The sequence below is a fragment of the Rhinolophus sinicus genome, chromosome 1 (genome assembly GCF_057876585.1).
Source record: "Rhinolophus sinicus isolate RSI-liver-muscle chromosome 1, RSI-T2T, whole genome shotgun sequence".
Taxonomy (NCBI): domain Eukaryota; kingdom Metazoa; phylum Chordata; class Mammalia; order Chiroptera; family Rhinolophidae; genus Rhinolophus; species Rhinolophus sinicus.
Genome location: NC_142501.1, coordinates 159,644,298 through 159,658,293, shown reverse-complemented (window position 1 = coordinate 159,658,293; position 13,996 = coordinate 159,644,298). Strand labels below are relative to the sequence as shown.

The 13,996-nt window shown below is 42.3% G+C and overlaps 1 protein-coding gene and 1 pseudogene across 1 annotated transcript; both read left to right on the top strand.

The window, feature by feature from the left end:
* Positions 1–946, top strand: part of LOC141569998 (patched domain-containing protein 3-like) — a 33,583-nt pseudogene extending 32,637 nt beyond the window's left edge.
* A 1,630-nt stretch (positions 947–2,576) lies between these two features.
* Positions 2,577–13,758, top strand: LOC148759289 (uncharacterized). Its single transcript, XM_088801782.1, has 4 exons — positions 2,577–2,636; positions 7,970–8,035; positions 11,846–11,926; positions 13,327–13,758. Exons 1-4 carry the CDS (start codon positions 2,577–2,579, stop codon positions 13,756–13,758), a joined length of 639 nt encoding a protein of 212 aa, XP_088657908.1.
* Positions 13,759–13,996: the final 238 nt, after the last annotated feature.

Sequence of the window (13,996 nt, the reverse complement as noted above, 5' to 3'; positions counted from 1 at the left end):
TCTTTTTCTGGTCTAGTTGTTTTGGACTGAGCAGTGAACATTGTTTTTGAAAACTGTAAAGAGAACTTGAGATTCTGGATGAAGTTGTCTTCCTCCAGAGAGAATTAGCTTTTGTCTCTCTTGAGCATGTAGCCTATGAGCACTACATTCGCAGACCAACTTATTCCAATCAGAGAGGGGGATAACTAGCACAAGTACCCGTGGTTCATTCTTACTCACAGGGGGCGGTCCCTGGGGTTCCGTGTACAAGCCTGGTAATTGACCAGGTCCCCTCCTCTTTGGCAGCTCCTAAACTTGAATTTTTATCCCCCAGCCCTGTGAATCTTAAGCTCTGCTCAGCTTCTCAGTCTGTCAGCCACTACTTTTGGAATTGCTCAGTTGCCTTGAGAAAATAGTCAAATGCCTCCCTGGAAGTCTAGCCTCCCTGCAATCTTCAGTCCATAAAGCCTCACTTTCTTAGAATTCTATTACCTTCAAACAGCCGCTTTAAATTTTGGAGGATCCAATTCTTCTAGTTATTCTCCTGAGGAGGATTGGCTGGAACAAGGTTGGAAGAAGAATACTTGATTTTCTTTTTTTAAAGATCCAATAAAAACCTTTGAAATGTCATTGATTAACTGTCATACACATACAAACAAGTAGAGGAAGTTTAAATAAGTTAACGAAAAAATTTTTTAAAAAATATGGTATTAGTTGAAAATTCTTCCCTCCTTATCTATATAAACTTAAAACTATTTATGCAAGTAATAGCTATGTAATATTTATATGTTGAGTAGTTATAAATGCATTTTTGTCTTGATTTTAGTTTTGTGAGAGGAAACCACCAATGGACAGAAGAACTACCGTGGTCCCCATGACACCATTTCCACCAATAACAGACTCTGCTCCTCGTTTGACTCCTAGCCCACCAGCCCCTCTTACCACCGAGAGCCGGGGAGACTCATGATTCATGAAGTTACGCGAGAAGTTAGGAGACAAACGCAGCTTCTTCCTCCAGGCACTGTCTAATACCACAGCTGAAGATCAAAGATATGACCTCTCTGCTCCTCATATCACAGTACCTTTTTCAATATCCTGAATAAAATGACAAGGCTTTATTGAAAAATTTTGTATCACTGTATTATTCCTAAGTAGAATGTCATTTCCCAACATTAATAGCATTTGAAAGAGGGATCAGGAAAATAAACAAAGTAATCTAGGAAACGGTCTTTTTGGGGTGAGGGGAATCATATAACTCACTAAGAATCAGAGGTTCTGTAACAAAGGAAGAAAGGGAAAACAACACTGGGCAGGGGTACGCAGCCTACATCTCTGCCAAACTTGCAGAGGTTGTGGGTGACAGAAGGATTCTGTTCCCAGCCTACATCCTAGTCCTTGGAGAGATTCCTGGGATGTTTCCAGCAAGAAGAGAAGGTGTTCTGACCCTTTTAATTAGGACAGAAATTGGTGAAGCTGTGGGGAAAGGCACTTAAGCATTTCTTTTGCCTTATTTTGGAGGTAAAGTGACAAGTTTCTGCCCAACCTGTCTATACATATGTACCAAGCAAAAAGGCACACGAAAGACTGCAGATTTTGCTCATCCTCCATCTCTCTACAAATACGAGGTCTATTTTTTTCAAGAAAGAGAACGGTAATCTTTGCATCTCTTAATTAAGAAGAGTGATCACAGTCCATTAGTCCCTTCTGTTGCTCTGTGGTGGAAAAGTCACTGCATGTTACTCTTAGGGGATTTTAGCTACATTGGGGAAGTTTCCCAAAAGTCTCTCCTCACAACTGGGTGCAACAGGGACACCTAGAAGTCAAAGGGCATGGAGTCTGTGTAGGAGAGAACATGAAGCTGTTTCTTGGAAACCAGAGACTGGGGTATTTTTAAAAGGTTCCCAGATGCTTTTAAAAAAGCTCTACTGGATAAACTTCCCTTGCAGGATGTGTACACCTTCTGGCACATTTCTATGTGCCCACCAAGCATAACATTGGAGGTTTGTGTTTTCCTGGCATTTGTTGGAAGCAACAGAGGAAATGAGAAGCAAGTGTTGTTTACTTCCTGACGTGTAAAAACTTTTACAATTAACATCATACAGATTTTAAATCTCTGATTAATAAAATAATGTCTGGGACAAAGGCCAACACAAAAGAAGATGTGACATGATATAGCTTATGTTTATTTAATTAGAATTTGACATCTGCCTTATATTTTTCTCTGACAACAGCTGTAAGTTTTTAATCAGGGGATTGAAAAAAAATAAAACTGATGCCCACAACATTTCAAGCATTGCTTGTTTATAGGATTTACTTCTGTTTGTCTGAGGAGTTCTCTGCTGGTTAGGAATTCACGGATATGTGACCATAGGCTCTGCCTCCCCTGCCCCCTGAAGTGCTCCAGCCTCTGTATAATTATGTATGAAGAGGTGTAGTGTGGTTGGCGGCAAAGCCAAGGGTAAGCAATTCTCTCAAAAACAAACCCTGAAAACAGACTGCTGCTCCCTGTCTGACATCATGTTTTGTAAGGCCTCCTGTCTGAAGAACACCCAAAGCCACAGAATTCTTCACCAGAGGCAATTCGTGGGTTTAAGAGAATGCTCTGTTGCTTTCTGATGGAATCACCTGCTTGTCTTAGAACTCTCCAGTGGCAGCAGGTAAGTCTTGAGGGGTCTGGCGGGAAATGCCTACTTTCTGATTTATTAATTTATTCGATGCTTACTGAACCTTTAGGCATCAGACTGAGCTGGACCTCTTTCTGGTGGATGTGGCAACATGAGATGGTCACTAGAGTAGAGTGGTTTGTTTGTCCCCTGGAGGTGGGTAAAAAAACCCACTGGGGTAGAAAAAGAATTTAGAATATTTATATTTTAAAATGTCATACTTGTAAACTTATTTTTAGTGACTTCTATAATGTACATAATATATATGCAGTAGAACATGCTGAACATTGATAAATGATAAATTGCTTAAATGATAAATAATATATATAAGGGGTGCATGCTCAAAATTTTTTTATTGATGATATTAATGGTAAAAAACAAATAAACGAAAAACACAGAGCCCATGATTGTAAAAGTCTGTGAGGTAAGCAATCCTGTTCATGAGCCCACAAAGTTTCCCATCCTTTCTCCCTTGTAATCTCCCTTAGCAGTTTCACTGTGGCTGGGAAAAACTTTTCCTTACGTTTCTTTGTGTTTCAAACTTGAAGTAAGACTATAATCAGAAAACATATTTTTCCTTTGCTGGACCTCTAAAGGAGTGTGTTGTTTAATAGAGGAGTTGAAGTAAGAACAAAAACAACCCCATACCTACAAGATCTGTATAAAAAATTAGGATCTAGTGGACAAAGGGATATTTTCCTCAGATTGTTTGCTGTAGCTTTTCTAAAGTCATTCCAGCCAAGCTTTTAAAAAATAATTAACAGTGCAGGTAATTTAAACATTTACTGGTCACTTATTTAAAATTTACTGGTTATTAAAACCTGTTTTGTAACACTGATCAAATGAGAGCGTGTACTGCTTTGCCTGTAATGAGGACTTAGTAAGGATTCATTTCATTATTATTGTTTTATTATTACTGTTTAACATTTTTCGATAATAATAACATAGCTCCCCACTTGGTGTAACTTTCTTGAGGTGGTTCTGTAGACATCTGCAGGTTATTTGGGACTCTGGGCACTGTCTCCTCTCTGACCCTCTCTCCACCGACATGGAGCAGGTCCCTGTAACATGGCCGTGCTGGCCAGGTTGCTTTTCCTTCACAAGGGGCAAGTGTAACATTTCAGGTCTGAAAAGCCTTCACTGTAAAGGTAATTATCTTCCTTCTTTGTGTCCCTGCCACCTTGCACAGTGCTCAAATACATGTTCATTGAATATTAGGAGAGGTAGTAACGTAAATCAAAAGAATGACTCTGAAGATGGACTATCAGACACTATCATAGGGAGGAACAGAGAGAAAATCTTCAGAGGTATATATTCCTCAGATAATACTACAGAAAATCAGCTTAATCTGTCCACATAAGGTCCATCAGGCTGTCCTCCTTCATCACTACAGGAGACTGAGTGTGGGTAGGGAATGCCCAGTGTGGGGGTGCTGGTCAGAGTATGGCAGAGGAGGAAAGAGCCTAGACCTTGTAGGAAATGAAAGGAGACAGTATCAGTGTACATGGCAGGAGGCCAGATCCGGGTGCAGAGGTGCCCCAACACCTACAACTGTACCTCATACAGAACCAAGGGGCCTAAAAGGTAACTCTTGGGAGCAGTACAGCAGGCTGTGTCTTAGTCAACTTGGGCTCATATAACAAAATAACATGGACGGGGTGATTTAAACAACAGATATTTATTTCTGACCGTTCTGAAGGCTGGTAAGTCTGAGATCAAGGTGCCAGCGTGGCTGGGTTCTGGTGCGAGCTCTCTTCCTGGCTTGTAGACAGCTACCTTCTTGCTGTGTTCTCCCGGGGCAGGGAGGGAGGGAGGGAGAGCGGGAGGGGGAGAGAGAGAGAGAGAGAGAGAGAGAGAGAGAGAGAGAGAGAGAGAGAGAGAAAGAGAGAGAGAGGGAACAATCTCTCTGGTCTCTTCTTATAAGGGCACTAATCTTATTATGAGGATCCCACCCTCATCGCCTCATCTAAACCTAAATACCTCCCAAACACCCACCTGCAAATATTATCACATTGGGGTGCAGTAGGGCTTCAACACATGAATTTTGGGGGGACACAATTGCTTCCATAGCAGTCTGCGTACATTGAGTAGGAAAGGTGATCTTCATTTCATAGCTGGGATTTTGGGGAAATTATTCAACCTCACTCTGCCTCAATTTCCCCATCTGTAAAACAAAATAGAAACAGTTCCTACCTCAGGGTGCTGTTGCGAGAAGCGAACAAATAGAGTTGAAGAGTTTGGAACAGTGTCTGCAGCATATCAGGTGTGAGATATAGTGTAAGTTACTTTTATTATTAACTACTATTACCCAGAGCGGTGAGGGCAAACAAAGACACTTCATTAGGTAGAAGCCAAGATCTGCACTTAGACCTAAACTGAAGACTCACCTTAGCCAGCGCAACATTTACCAGTGGCCTCAAGAGTTGGTAGCAGATGACCTGGAACCAGCCTAGATGCCAAAGCGTGCCTATTGCCATCACATCCAGTCTCCCGTGTAGGCGGTCAGGCTTCTCTGCCACCACCTGGGCCTGCCTGGTATTTCCCGCCTCTCTCAACTGCCACCTTTTCCTTAGCCTCTCTCTCTCTCTCTCTCTCTCTCTCTCTCTCTCTCTCTCTCTCTCTCTCTCTCTCTCTCTCTCATTTTCTCACTTCTCAGGGGAAAATTTTTAATGGTTCTTGGCAGCTATTCTTTGGCAGCAAAAGAACCTGATTCTCTCCTCAGGGTGCCTGCCCAGGACTAGTGGCTGTCAAGGGGTTGACACTCACCCTGGTTCTTCCTCTGCTTCAATCCCCAAAGCAGGGATCAGCAGGGAGGCCACTGGAACAGGAAATGCTTGGGGGGAAGACCCACCCCCAAGGCAGGAAGTCCAGACAGTACTATGGTCTTTTTAAGCTCCCAGATTTTGTTTAGCTTGGTTCTTCCTCTTTTTTCCAGGCCTATCAGACCCAACACCTCCTTTTAAGTACAAATATTTTGTAATGCTCATGTGAGTCTTCAGTAATGAAATGCAGAGATAAAACCATAAACCTATACACTTACCTTCAAAAAACTAACAATGTTCCAACAGTTCTATAGAGAAGAACTAAAGAGAGAGTGATGTATTATGAAACAATAGATATTTCAATATGTAGATTCTCAGGCATGACTCTGTTAGAAGACAGGGTGTTTGTCAGCTCCTTGCACTTCTAGTAAAATCACCAGGAATACAACAGGCACAAATGCAAGTGGGAAGAATGGTCATTGGCAATGTGATTTTCCAACTCTTGAGAAAAGTCCAAATAAATCATAGTTCAATTTTGCCTGGATCTACCTGCAAACCACAGTGCTAGGCTGTTTCTAGAAAAGCACCACGTAAATGATAAAATAGTCACACGTGCCCATTATCCTGTCCAACTCCAATGGGCCAAATAAGAAACAGGCCTGGAGATCTGAATCACTCAGAAAGAATCAACTGGAGTCAAATAGACATTCAAACCCCAGCCCTGCCATCTACTTTGGTGTGACCTTGGGTAAGTTATTAACCTTTCTAAACCTTGGCTTCCTCATTTATAAAATGGGCATAAAATACCCACCGGATGCAGTTACTGTAAGGATTAAATGAAATAATTTGTATAAAGCACTTTACACAGGGATTAAACCAAAAACGCTCTCAAAAATGATTTGGGGATGACAGGTAGGCAGGAAATAGTGCAGGGGAGGAAAAAAATCTTTTTCCTCTGCCTCTAACAGGTTCTTCTGCTGGGGTCCTGTAAATTAGACCAGCGAAAGACACTAACATGGGAAAAACAAATGGAAGTCTATTAACGTGTGCATCGCACATGTACAAATGGGCGTACCCAGCGATGAGTGACCGGAAGGAATGGTTAGAACTTGGGCTCATACACCATTTTAAGCTACAACAAAGGAAAAGATGTTTGGGGTTTCTGGGATGGAGAAGGCAAGTTATGGGACGGTGACCAGGGAAAGAATGGTTTGTTTAGTAAGACTTAATTTAGTAAGACTCAGTACGCAGATTCAAGGTAATGCCTTCTCTATTAGTAAGAGTTGTTAAGAGTCTCCTCTTTCCTGGCAGGGAGAGGGAGACACCTTTCACGAATGGAAATTTCCCTTACACAAAGAAAACCTAGGCCCTGTTTTCAGAACTTTTCCTGCATCAGCTGGTTCTCAAAGGCCTTAGCTCAAATTAATTCAGCTGCTGAAGAGGCTTATCTTGGGGTGGCATATTCAGGTACCCTTCAGTAGTCAACAAATATTCACATCAGGGCTCTTCAGATGGTTCCTGCTGCCAAAGGAGTGACCTGCGGGGTCTCCCCAACACCCAGAAGGACAAGTCCAGCTGGAAAGCTGCCCTCTGTGTTCTTGGCTGCTGTGTTTGTAGCTGGTGAATTGTAGAAGCAATAGCTGACACTTGGTCAGTATGACCGAGCACTTTACACGCCACACTCAGGAACCAGGCCCACTGACTCACAGGCCTCAGTGGTCTCCAGTGGCTCCTGGAGGAGGCTGCAGAGTCACCCACCACACTGCTGCGTCCGGATCCCTGGAAAATACCACAAGGGCCTCTGTGGGTGATGAATTAAATGTATTCACCATTTCACAATGGGCTGGGGTGAGGCAGGTTAAGAAGCAGCCAGGGTGGTGTCAAGCTAACCAGAGCTGGATTTCCTAGGACCCATATGACTATTAGTTATTTCTACATCAGGCATTTTGTCTTTGATTTTAAGAGTTCCATCTTTTAACCTAGACAGCTGTGCAAGGCACTGTTCATGTCAAATTCACCTTGTGTTGCTTTCAGTTTATGGAATTGCTCAGCCAATATTTTATGAGTAACCACTGTGAGTAAGGATTAAAGCAGGGGAAGCAGAAATCTATTCCTTTTATTTAATCTCTGAAAATAGACTAAATTTTTTGACAGCCAGGCCTTTTTTTTATTTACCTCTATATCTATTTGGTGCCCAGCTCAGACTGTGGTAGCAACAAGAAATTCTAAACACACGGACGGCTACCTGTGTTCCATGCACTATTTTAAGTGTTTCATATACACTACCCCATTCAAACTTAATAACCACCCTTGAAATAGCTTTTAATATTATCCCTATTTTATAGATGAGGAAAATGAGGCAGACAAAAAAAGTTCAATAATTTGCCTCAGGTCACACAGCTAGCAAGAGTCAAACCCAGCCTGCTCTAGTAACTGTGCTCTGCTGCTTCCATGGCACACAGTTGGTGTTAAATGAATAAAGGAAGGACTGAATGACCAAGATAGCCTGTCCCTATATACATACATTTATTTATATGAATAAAAAAGTGTCACTTGTGCTTTCAGTACCTCAGTATGGCCCAGTGTGTGAGTCTGCTGGTCTTTCTCCACGGAGTTCTTACACTTCAGATGGTGAGTAATTCTGTTGCTTTCCCACTTCTTCCCCTTGTAGGATTTCTAGATTTACAGAGAGGAACAGTCACGTACTGCTGGGTCTACAGAGCATCCAGATTTCTGATACTCTGGAGAGAAGATTAATTATGTCAATCCGCCCCCTCCACCCCCACCGCCCGCCATCATTCTCACACCATTTAATATCCATTGCCTCTCTCAAGAAAGGATCTACATTCATTTTTGGTAAAATTAAGGTGACTAAAAGTAACTTAGGAGTCAGTAAATTTTCAGAAATGATGTTTAAATTATTGACTCTACTTCCTCTCAAGAGGGCGAGAGGGAGTCTAAATTGGATAAAGGCGAGGTCCTTCTGCTCAAGAATATCCACACAACACTTTCTACCTAGGAAAGTATTTAGGTTTCAGGTTTTGTTTTCTGTTGCTGAGAGAACAGCCCACAGGCACAGAGGGAGAGGAAAAGGAGAACGGTAGAGATCTAAGTTTCTGGCTCAGTCTCCACCATGCTGATGTTGTCTTTGACTGAAATATTTTTTCCTTCCATCCCTCCTCCTCCCCCACCACCCCTTAATACCTAGTCTTCCCTCAGAGTGCAGCTTAAATATTACTTCCCTGACCCCCCTTCCCGACTCCCACCTAAAGTTAAATCATCCCACATATGCTCAGGCCACCTCCTGCAGTCCTTTGTACACTTCTAACAGTCCTGAGTAATTCATAGTGGATTTAGTTGTTTGGTGTATGTTTTCCCTGCTAGCGCTGCCGTTCTCAAAGACAGGGACTCTATCTGCCTTGCTCAATACACGTGTGAGGTATGAATGTTGAGTGAACTTCCCATTTTTGATGACTGTGCCCAAGCACTTTGGGAGCGAGTGTGAATCCTCGTCCTGTGCCCTGGTCGGCCTTCGGTGGAACCTCTCCCAGAAGCGCTGGCCTTGTAAGGCACGTGAGCATAGCAGGAAGTGGGCCTTTTCTGAATCCAGAAGAACTGGCTGCAAGTCCCCACTGCATCACTCACTAGGTCCGTGTCACCTCGGGCAAACCTCCAAGTCTCATCTCATCACTTATAAAATGGGTTGTTGTGAGAATCAAATAAGTTAATAACACACATGAAAGTGACTTATGCTCTCTAAGGCACTTAGAAATGTTGCTCTTCGTGGGGGTTCTGAATGGCGTAAACCAAGGCCCACTCAAAGACTGAAGCTCCCAGGGCGGAACTTCAGGTACCCTGCAACCAGGTAGGTAAGAATTGGGTGACAAGAAAGGGTTTGCTCAGTGCCCCCCCATATCACACCGAATGGGTGGTCACTAACATACGAAGCCTATCTCAAAGAAAACATCCTGAGAACAAAGACACCATAAGAAAAAAGTATGAAAGACTTTGCAATTAATGATGTTCTGGCTGATGCATTTATCCCCCTACCTTCGTCTTTGACTATTTTAGAACTCTGGAGGGATAAAGTTAACTTATATAAAACTGATATTAAAGTAATTAAATCCTGTGCATGGAAATACACACTGTATTTGGTAAGATGCATTATCATCTCGTGGATATTGACCAGTTTTGTCAGTTTTGCACTATTTGTAAATTCATTTTGGCATTCTATATCTGAGTATAAATGTGTGGGATTTTGAGCTCTCTTTTAAAACTGTTGTAACCTCTTTCCAGTTCCCTCATTAATTAATGAGTTAAATATAATCCTTGACACTTGTTCCTTTTACGTGTGTAGAAACACGATTGTATTCTCTTATTAGAAATATTCTTTAATGATGCAGAGTAGAATAAAACACAGATCCCGTTCCTCTTTTTGGTAGATGAAGAAAGAAGGGGTAAGTGGTAGAAAAGTTGCAATTGGATAGTTCAGCATTTCCTATGTCATGGCTTCAGTCACTAAGCCCTCACTAGTGCCAGGTCTGGGCTCAGCATTTCATTCTAGTTGGACACAGGGAGGTTCAAAAGGAAGTGCTTTAGGGACACCACATAGGGTCTAAGGACGTGGTGAGGACCAGGGTTATCTGACATGCTCCATGCCACGGTCTTCAGCTCTGTTGGGGGTCATTGTGCCCCTTTCAGAATCTGTGAAAACCCTGGATCTGCCACCCACACACATACATTTTGCATACAATTTCAAATAGATCCTTTAGAAGTCTGTGCCCTTCTAGATTCAGGACTGCTGCCCTGTGGAAAGGCCAATTACTGTCCACTTCCCTACAGGTGAAAAACAAAGAAATTCTGCTCAGGTCAACACAAGTCACAGTGTCCTGGCTGACAGAACAGGCCCTGTCTTCCCGGCCTCCAGCCAGCTTCTTCCCTCTCTCTGAGTGTCAAAAGTGAGGTATCTTAGGGTAGCCTGGTCGGTAGAAATTCTGCATGAGATGCCCCTCATTCAGATTAGAGGAAGAGAGGGAGAAACAAGAGAGGCAGCAGTGGTGAATGGAGCGTCCATTGATATTCTCTTTCTTATGATGCTAAGATATCAGGGCAATGTCAGAATATCAAATATTGTTATTTTTCTCCACTCCTAGAATCCAGAAAATAGCAAACTTCAGTGTAACTCTGAATTGAAATATCTTTCCAATTTCTTGTTCTTTATACAAACCATCTACAATATCTATATCCTTTTGTCATTTATATATAATGAGCATTTTGTATTGATGAAGTAAAAGATAAATTATTAATATATATATTGTATACATGCCCTTGTGCCATCTTCTTTCCTTTTTAAAAAATCATAACTATTTAGAATGACATCCTATTCTGTTTTAATCTATGGCACTGAATATGAAGCATTTATAGTGCCAAATATATGATTTCCTCTAGGAAACAGAGCTATAGTAATTGTGTGTTTTCTCCTTGTTTGTGGTTCTGCGTCATTTTCTTCTCCCCTACATACACAGACACTTTCTTTTCTGCTTTTAAATTGTTTCCAGCTACCACTACATTCTTAGAAAAATAGCTTTTGGGGTCTTGACAACTGGGACACTCCTCGGTGAAAATACAATCATGGCCTCATAGAATATTACAGCTGGAAAGGGACTTGGAAATCATATTTTCAATGTTCTGCTACCCAGGACTCCTTCTTTTGCCTTTTAGCTACAACCAACTCTCCCTCTCCCAGAGGTTTGAGGTTTTAAGAATCCTCTCTACCAACTGCATTTTGAATCTAATATTTCATTAATTTTTTTCATTCTTCTTAATCAAATAATCTCTTATTGGACATGTTTGGTTAGATTACTGGAACTGACCTTAAAGGACTCATCAGTTACATTTCATCAATATCTGTATCAATCCATAGCCAGACTTTCTGATTGTCAAGAGATCAAATAAGCACACACAAAAAACCACAAGACAACACCTCTCCCCCTTCTTCCCACCACTGTCACAACCAAAAAAGTTGTTTAACTTCAAACTTCAACTTAGCATCACTTAGGCGGGGGCAAGTGAACCTAAGCCTGAACACCCTCGCAGGGCTGTCACAGTACTGCAGTAGGTAGATGATATTTATAGGGGCCCTAAGTTATCAATAAAATGCAAATTGTGTTTAGTATGCTCTAGTTAAGATAACCTGGAAGTGTGGAACACTTACAGATATTTCCAAACACATTAAAAAATGTCTAGACATTGGTGCGTATATGAGTCTGTAATCTAGACAAATCATTTACGATTACTTTATTTCCTAAGAGTTCAGAGACAGGTGTTTTTATACTTTACTTCGAGAGTATGACTGGAGTATGCCAACCCTTGTTTTTGGAAAGGAAACAACAGACTGGAAGAAAACTGGGATTCTAAGACAATTTCATTCTTCTTTTATAGAAAGGGGTGTTTGGTTTGTCAGATGAGAGCAGTGACAGCAGTCCTGGATACAGAAAAAGCTACTACATCTTTCAGATGCTGGTAAGTCAATAGCATATTGCCTTTCCCAAAAAAGAAATTAAGTTACCTTGGATCAGGGTTTCTCAACAGTGACACTACTGATTTGGGGGCCTGATAATTCTTTGTCCTTGGGTGGTCCTGTGCATTGTAGTATGTTTAGCAGCATCCCTGGCTGTCCCCTCCAGATGCTGACAGCCCTCCTACCCCCACGTATGACAACCAACAATGTCTCCAGACATTGCCAAATGCCCCTTGGGGGGCAAAATTGTCCCTGGTTTAGAACCCTTGCTTTAGATAATTTACAAAAGAAGTCCATATTTGAATTGTAGAAATTTAGTACAGTGATAGTATTTGCGGGACTGGTAAAATTTGATTGTGTCTGAATTCTTTAAACCTCTTGTTTACTGAACCCAAATAGAAATGTTTTGATTCAGTGAGAACAGGCTTTTTTTTTTTTTTTTTCCCCATATAAAATACCTCTGTCATACTAGAGAACTTGAGTACTGGCCTAAGTTTAGAAGACATAAAGTTGAAACTAACCACTTGAATCCAATACCATCCTGAAGGAAATCCTGAGACTAAAATAGCACCCACTACCAACAGAAAATTAGTCATTTAGGTCATAATGACTAGGATGTTTGCTGTCTCTAATTCCTGCCTAAAAAGTTCAGTGTCCCCCTTAAAACAGCCGACAGAACTTGGGCTCAAAAACAAACGCGTTCACTTACTCACATTTGTCTGTGGTACTCACCTATTCTATCAGGTATATGACCTCTGATGATAAGTAGGTCACCAGAGGCAAGAAGGACGTAAAACTAGGCCAAATGAAAGGACATTGACCAGTCCTGGGGTATATGTCATATGGTACAGTTGTGCTAAAATGAGTTTTTTGTTGAACACATCCTACCATTGTGTCACGCTGATGATAAAGAGGGGAAATAAAACAAAAGGACAGAAAATATCTAGCCTATCTGGACTGGTTAGTCAAAGCACCAGCATGGAAATGACTCAGGTGGGGGGATGGTAGTGACCAGGATACAACAGGGGTCTGAGGACACTTTAGGACCTTTCCACTTGGCTACATTGCTGTGGACCCATCCCCACAACTCATTTCCCTGTGCTGTAAGTTTGCATCTGAGAGGACAGTGGCGTTTCAAGACGTAGGCAAATCAGGCAAAAGCCAAACCTGTTTCTTAGTTTAGCCCAACTTCAACCACACCTACCTGTCACTCCAGCGTTAGGATCCCCCTTTATTTTATCTTCTGCAGGAGTCACATGTGCACAGTCTCCCCTTCCCTGCTAACCCTCACCCCCACCCCCAGCTCTTTCAGGCCCAAACTGTCAATTAGCATGGGGTCAACTGTGTATTCCAGCCAGGAAGTGCTTTCTCTAATTTGGTCTCTCCATCCTTCTACTTACAGCCAATTCAAAGACTGAAAGGGAAACCAGAGAATGCTTTTGACAGGAAGGCAGCCGACTTGCTAGCTCTGCGGACTTCCAGTGCATTTGGAGCGCCAGATATAATTAGACCCACTGTCAACACGGCGGCATGCTTCCAGCTTCCGCCAGTGCCTGTCATTCCCAGACAAAGTGCACCCGCTCTGACTCCTCCCGTCCTGGGGAACACAGCTCTGAGCAGGCCTGTCCTCACACTTGCTACCCAGCCCAAGGCATCGGACAGAAATGGAGTGACCTCTGTACCTGGGAGCCTGGGGACCTACTTTAGCGTGTCAGCCAGGTTTTCCCCGATACCCCAAGTTCTGACTACTCCAGGATTCCCCACAAAGGGAGCACTTCACAGCACCAGCTTCCCCACTTCCTCCACAACTAAGGAGCCCCGAGGAGACATGTAAGCTGAGGAGCTTAGTGCCCCCTTCTCTTGGGAGGAGACTCAGACCTACATCTGCCAGGCCCTGGAATAATCACCCCGGTGATGTATCTTGTGAATCTGACTATTTTCATTATGGGATTCATCTCAATCACCCACTCCTCTAGAAATGAAGTTCATCCATAAAGAAGCTTCACAGACTCAGAAAAGTGATGTTGGCACGTGCCCTACAACTTTCAGGCAATTTCCCACTGTTACCTAAA